At 41.8% G+C, this 7,355-nt stretch overlaps 1 protein-coding gene across 1 annotated transcript in view; it reads left to right on the top strand.

The window, feature by feature from the left end:
- The first annotated feature begins 683 nt into the window (after positions 1 to 683).
- Positions 684 to 7,355, top strand: part of ccdc85al (coiled-coil domain containing 85A, like) — a 28,699-nt gene continuing 22,027 nt past the window's right edge. The window contains exons 1-2 of the mRNA XM_041984163.1: positions 684 to 1,310; positions 2,530 to 3,631. Coding sequence (XP_041840097.1) covers positions 1,065 to 1,310; positions 2,530 to 3,631 — 1,348 coding nt within the window. The 5' untranslated portion in view covers positions 684 to 1,064. The remainder of the gene's footprint in view (positions 1,311 to 2,529; positions 3,632 to 7,355) is intronic.

Raw genomic sequence — 7,355 nt, 5'->3', positions numbered from 1 at the left:
ATAAATTGCTTTATTTATTTAACATGTTTATTTCCAATTTTGATAAATTAATGACATAATGAATTATTCAATGGTGTATTTATGTATTTCATTTTGGTACTTTTCTCCCCCCTTACCAGTCAACAACTCAAGTATTTTCATTAAGTTCAAGATAAGCTTGATCTTACTTAGCCAAGGATAGCAGTGTATGGTAACTGAAAAAGTGCTGAGTTAAAATCTGTGTTTTAAAGAGTATTTCTTACATTTTTATATTTAGTACCCGTCCATGGTGCTGGAGCCAAACTATTCTATCATGATACATTTATTTGGACATTTAAATTCCCTGCATATTGAAATGCTGTTCTTAAAATAGTCAATATGTGACAATGAAATCAGATAAGTTTAAGTGAATTAATAAGCCCTCAAACACAACAATTTTTTGTTTTTGTTTTTTTATTATCATTATTATTAATGTATCCCCCCCCCCCCCCCCCCCCCCCACACATTTTTTTTTTTTTTTTTTTTGCATTTATTAGTAGCCTATTTCCCTGAAACTGATACAAAGTCCTGCTTGGAATAAAACTGGCCATTAGGTGGCGCTGCAACCGAGCTATATTTTTTGGTGAGGGGCAAACCCCTGGAGGGAGAGAGAGCTAGAGAAAGGCGGAGAGGAGCTGTTTCCTCTCGGTGTGTTTCTACTGTGCACAGCGGACTCTCCTCTCCCGCAGCAGAGCGGCAGGTGTGTTTCCACCGAATCTTTTTTCTTTTACTTTTTTCTGCCACATTTCCGGCTGAATTTGAACAATAGATCAACTCGCTGCACATTTGGCTGCACAGAGTCCTTCTCGGCCGTGAGAATGATGCAGTGATAAAGGACGCAGCATCTTCTCCGCCGGCATCGTCAGCTGTTGCTCTAGAAGAGAGTGGAAGAGTGGGGAGCAACAGAGAGGCCAAACTATGCCCCTGATATCCAATCGGTAACCGTATTTCACCCCTAAGTCGACCGGGGAGCGGATGCGAGCAGAGGTTGTTAACGCACCTCCAAGTATTTTCTGCTCTTTGTCGGTGCCGGAGGAGCCGAGCAAATGGAGAAGGCGACTCCACCGCCCCAGCCCCAGCTCCAGCTGTCGATAGCAAAGACTGAAAGTCCAGCCGAGGACATCTCCGGTCTGACAGACGAGGACCTGCTGAAGTGGACCAAGGAGGAGCTGGTGCGCCGGCTGAGGCGGTCTGAGGCCGACAAGATGAGCGTGATTCTGGACCACGGGAATCTCATCCGAGAGGTCAATCGAAGCCTCCAGCTGCACTTAAATGAGATCAGGGGGCTGAAGGTGAGGGGACGCGCATCGGAAAAGGATGAGATCATAGGTTTGGAGCGCACCTGAGAACGCGCAAGACAGAAGGGATGCTCTTATAGAAAGCCCCACTGCAACCACATTGTCAGATAAGATTAAGTTCAGCAGGCATTGTGTAAGGCCTAGGTTAGAATGTGGTGTGGGTGTAAATGCCTTACCTTAGAGTCAAAATTTCAACTTTAGTTTGGAGGTAATAAGGCTTTTAAAATAACAAGAATGGGGCAGTTTGAGCTTCTGAGTTAAATTAATTCCAATTTGTGCCATTTCCACATAGTCTAGTCTAAATAAGCTTAATGAAATATCATTTTAACCTCCAGTATAAAAGATGAGCCAATATCCCTCTGCAAACCCCTGTTCATAGTGCTTTTATCTGGCACCCAGATCTCCCTCTTTCTGCACACATGTCACATTCTTAGAAAATACCTCCACAAAAATCTACAGCCTGGTGAAATACTATTAGCCTGTAGAAAAATGTAGCATTTGCTTTGAAGTAGCATTCAGCCTTTCTCACTATCAGTAACCTTTACCCACCGCCTTCTCTAATAAGGGTAATACGGCGCACTGTCGACAGTGTTTACAGTTAAAGTTGAGACCCTGCCTGAGGTAGCCTCAGCACCACATTGGGATCATTTGCCTCTCTCAAAGACCTTGTCACCTCCACCCATTCAAGCGGCCTAATTACACAAGAAAGTGCCAGAGGGTTTGACAGGGAAAGGGAGCGGGAGAGGGAAGACAGGGCGAGTTAAAATGTTACAGAAAGAATGAGGGAAGCCTTTTAAAGGTGAAAAATGGGTGTTTAATGTTTCTTTGTGTAAAATGTTCAGGTTTTGTCATTTATGTTTCATAATCTTGCCTCATTCCTGTCCTGACTTCTCCGTCACTCACAGAGGATTCTAATCTACATTATGTATTTCACAGTGAACACGGTGACTCTGCTCTTTTATGGGAAAGACAGAAAGGATTAGGATTTCATTTTATTATGATTGCATATCATTTGAGTGATATCTGGAAGAGCAGTCAAACAGATTCAAATTGGACAATATCTGCAGCACTTTATTCAGTATCAAATTAATAGAAGAAATGTTTTATTTGGTAATAATTTATAAGCAAAATGGTGCTGCTTTATGATGTTTCATGGGTTTAATGGCCTGTTTAGCTAATTTATTTTATCTTTTTTTTCCTCTCTCCTTTTCAGGATATCAACCAGAAGCTGCAAGAGGACAATCGTGAACTGAGGGACTTGTGCTGCTTTTTGGATGACGATCGTCAAAAAGGAAAGCGTGTATCCAGGGAGTGGCAGCGCCTTGGACGTTACAGTGCCAGCATCATGCGCAAAGAGGTGACCCTCTATCTCCAGAAGCTGAAAGAGCTGGAGTTTCGACAAGAAGAGGTGGTCCGGGAGAACCTGGAGCTAAAGGAGCTCTGCCTGCTGTTGGATGAGGAGAAGGGTGGGGTGCTTGGAGGAGGTGGGATGGGCGGAAGTGGCGGTGGAGGGGGTATAGGGACGGGAGGGTGCCGTAACTCCATAGACAGTCAGAATAGCTTGCTGCTGGTGCCAGGTCAGGGGCTGCTTATGAGGGATGTGGGGGACGGGAGCAGCACCTCTAGCGCAGGGAGTGCAGACAGCTCCGATCACCCTCACCATAAGCAGGCTCACCTCACTGTTGGAGTGGGGGGTGTTGGGAGTAGTGGGGGGAAAGGAAGCCCAGAACTTGTCCACAAGCCCAGGTGCAGCAGCATCAGTGGACTAGGAGGAGGAGGAAGTGGAGGAGACAGGGAGGTGTCCAGTCCTGAGCACCCGGCTGGCCGACACCGGAGCACAAGCCTGGAGTACCCCTACACGCTGCCTCAGCTCTGCCGGCCCCGATGTGGCTCCATTTCTGTTCCTGATCACAGTAGGGTCATGCGGGGCCTGAGCCCAGAAAAATATGGAAGGAACATAAGCCGAAGTAGTCCAGAGCAGCACCCCAAGCACCACAGCTCTGATCTCCTCCTCGGCCAGAGGCAGCACTACCTGGGCCAGGGAGGCAGTGGGGAGCTTTATCAGAGGCACCAGAGGAGCAGCATTAGTGGTACAGGCTGTGGAAGCCCTGAGTCCCGGCATGCACATTTGGGGACCAGTGAGCACCATGAAAAGGGCTGCATGGTCCAGGGTGGCAGCCCTGAAACTCATAAGCACCAGTACAGCATGAGCCCAGACCATGTGAAGTTTGGAAGCCCTATGAGAGAGAACCAGAGGAGGCCAGCTGGTGATGAGCTGTCTCCACATCATCGGAGCATCTATAATGGCATGAATGGTAGGTGTATGTTTTTTTTATTGTTTTGTTTTGTTTTTTTGCTTTCAGTCAACATATGATCAAAAAGTAGCTTAAAATGTAAACTTTTATATGCAGGTAATTGTGCCGTGCAACATCCTTCACACATATATTCACATAGGTTCAAGCAACATAGAAAAGCCCAAACTAGTCATTTCTAAGGACAGAAATATTTTCTTCCTCTCTAAAAAACAACATTTCTAAAGAGATTTGCTTGGCAGTATGAGACTGGGAAACACATTTATTTGATTGAGAAAGTTAATACTTCTCATTCTGACTTCTGCAAAACTATAGATTTCTTTTAGCTTCTCAAGAGAAATGTTGGTTGACTCAAGAGATGATAGATAAAATGAAAGTTTCAGGAAAATGTATTTTAGAGGAAAAGACTTGGCACAAATTATCCAAATGATCCATGCAGTGATTTGTGGCCCTTATTGCAGATCTTGCAGCACAAGGACATATGTGCTAATCAGACAATGATTTACCCCAAATCTTTGCTCTAGCCACAGCCTTCTCAGGGAGATCAGTGGGAGTTATGGATGTCAGAGAGGAGGCAGAAAAATCAAAGAACCAACTTGGCTGCTGTTTTAATACCCAGCAGTGGCTGATAATGATTTTTGGAGTCCGGGGGAAAAAGTGCTGAGTGGGACGGAGCTCTCAGATGCTAAAGGACAAATTCTTCAAGGTGAAATATCAGCCTGACTTTGCAATATGAAACTAAAATTACAATAGAAATACAAACTGCCTGCACATAAAGTCGACTAAACATTTACTGTGCAGGAAGGATTTCAAGTACTTTTGTTATCCAATGATAAATAATTTAATTATCAGTTGCATTGATAGAAATTATAGAAGGCCTAATTACTGATACACAGTGGACTTTGCTAGTTTAAAGAAATATGACACATATTTTACACATGAAGCCACATTCAGCGCATACTCTGGAGCTGTGCAACTAGAGAAAGCACCTCTAGAAAGATGGTGCAATCATCATTATCAGCTGAGATTTGGAGATAGAAAGTTAAAAAAAAAAGGATGTGGGCATGTACCAGACAGGGTTTGGACAAAAACTGCATGAATGGGTACCAGACATACAGACATACTTAATATATATAAATATACATATATAAATATATACATGCGTGTGTGTGTGTGTGTGCCAAACAACTGGAGATTCCCTGGATAAGCCATATTTGTGGTCACAACTGGAAATACTCTGGAATGTCAACTAAAAGGGAAAACTTTGCAAGAAAAGAAAAAGAAGTATGCTGCAGAAATGACAGTGTTATGTTTACAGCAGTTTATCTACTGCTCGTGTCCATAATAATAATGCTTTCTGTGTTGTTATCAGCATCATATACAATGCAGGCATTTGCCTTTTGATGTGCAGCCCTCCTGGAAGTTGTAGTGAATGTGTGGAAAAGCCTTTGGAGATATATCAAAGTTCCATCATGAAAATGTTATATTTTGACCTTATTTGAAAAATCATGGAGACCAAAGGACTTGTCTCAGCTGACATTATTGTTAGATGGTATCTGAAAGCAGGACATTTCTGTCATAAATTTTAATCTGTGTTGCTTTTCACCATGACTACCATGGATGATTTGACAGTCCTATTTCCTGCTGTGATTGTTTAGAAATGTAAAGGGGCAAACTTTACATACAGTCTTGTTTTACTTATTTTTTTCATTTGTGACTCAAAATTTGTTGCACTGCTCCTGTGCACAATCCACATTCAAAGTGCCTCTGTAGAGATTACTCTAATTTTTATCAAACCAGAATATTAAATGGCTGGAGCATTTAAAATATATATATTTAGGACAATCATTGCAGCCTCAAAAATGAAAGTCTAGTAGTAAACATTTAGCCATTTTATAATCTCTTTGGATTGCACTGGATTATTTTAAAGACAGCCACAACTTTGATTTGGATGGTCATTCTGTTTCTAGTTTAGCTAACTGCGCACCCTGTGGCTATAAGAGAGCATGGTCTTGATGTAAACTGAAACCCATATGATGCTGGCAAAAGACACAGCACATTAATGCCTCACAAATCCTTAACTGGAAAATGTTGTGAGTGCACAGGGCAGTCACTGGCCCTTGGGCTTGGTTGTTTGCCAACTGCGGCATAACTGTTACGAACTTAGCTCAGAGGGAAATGCATGCACCAGATAGCCTTTAACCAGAGCCATAAAAACTTCATTTAGCCTGTGTATGTATGTGTTACTATGAAGTCATGTTTGGATAGCTTGTTATCTGTCAGAATGACTGCTTTTCCCTATCATGAGCATGTCCCCACAGGGGTCTCCAGAATTCCACTGACCTGTCACGGATTTTAACATCTAGTATCACTGCATGATGTTTAATCATCATGTAGCTTGAGGTTGGAGATTTTACTTTAAATTCTTCTCATCTTTTGAATTTAACATAAAAATATCTGTCTGTGGCTGATGGATTTATACACACTGAAAGCTACTTTAAATACTGAACAAGCAGTGAGGAAAATAAAGAAAATAAAGAGGAAGGAAGTTAATTATAAATTGTCATTTGTCAGATTGGAAAATACAGAGATTTGTGTTCATGTCTGTGTGTGACATCCATTGACCTAACCTTACAACCTTGTCCATTTTTGAAAGAAGAGGGAATTAAATTCTGTTACGATGTTGTACACTCCACTCGCTTGGATTATCCTCTCTAAGCCCTTTGCACAGAATTTTTTCATTTTTTATATGCTTGTGTATGTGGGTATGTGTCAGATGTGGAATGTGCTAAGTGTCCCATCCAGGGACGCTGTAAAAGCGTGAGTTTATGTTTTGACAAATCAATGTTTTCCGTTAACCTGCCACTCAGAAGACCAGATGCTCAAATTCCTGTTAGAAAAGCAAAATAACACTTTGACCTCTGCAGCCTTTTAATGCTATCTGCTTTAGCATCTTTTGTCAAGCTTATCTCACACATTCTGTCATTTTTGCAAGCAGGATTAAGGAATTACCCCACAATGACTGAGAGAATGTCTAGTTGTGCTTTGTAGAAACATGATGGTGAATTAAATATTCAAAAATGTGTATTTCCTCATTTTTATCAATGATTTTGACTAGAAGGGCAATTACAGTGTCAAAGCCATTGTCACAACAAATACCATAGCACCGGTTTTTACTTTTAAATTAAGTGATCTGTAGAACATTTGTACAAACTAAAGTGTTCCACCCTTCGCCAAGTATCAGCTCTGCACAAAATTTCAGTACCACCTCACCCATGTGTTAGGACTGTAAAGCCAGTTTAGAAATTGTATGTGATATAGCGAGTTAAATTTACTATGGCACTTTAAATCCAGTGCTTAATGATTTTGTCTTTCTATGTAATAAATTCCCTCTAATCGGCCATGAACCCTGTAGTCTCCTGACCCAGACTGAGGGGCCGAATATTTGCTAAGCGTAGGACCTCTTCACTGAGTCTTTTTTAAGAAAGAGAAGAGACTTAATCATATTTTCTGCTTTAGCAATCACAAGTTCTGCATATTAGCTTAAGCTGCCCAGATGATCGGAAGGAGAAAAAATAGGCCTTGTGGGAAAAGACAGACACTAGATTGTGATGGTTTTGCCCTTGTGATGTCAGTGATTAATGAACGCAGTACACACATGTACATGCACAGTGTTTACTTTGAATGGCGGATTCAGTTTAAAGTGACAATGGCTGCTAGTCTAAAC

This window comes from Melanotaenia boesemani, chromosome 4 (genome assembly GCF_017639745.1).
Source record: "Melanotaenia boesemani isolate fMelBoe1 chromosome 4, fMelBoe1.pri, whole genome shotgun sequence".
NCBI classification, from domain to species: domain Eukaryota; kingdom Metazoa; phylum Chordata; class Actinopteri; order Atheriniformes; family Melanotaeniidae; genus Melanotaenia; species Melanotaenia boesemani.
This window is presented reverse-complemented; position numbering and strand designations above follow the sequence as displayed.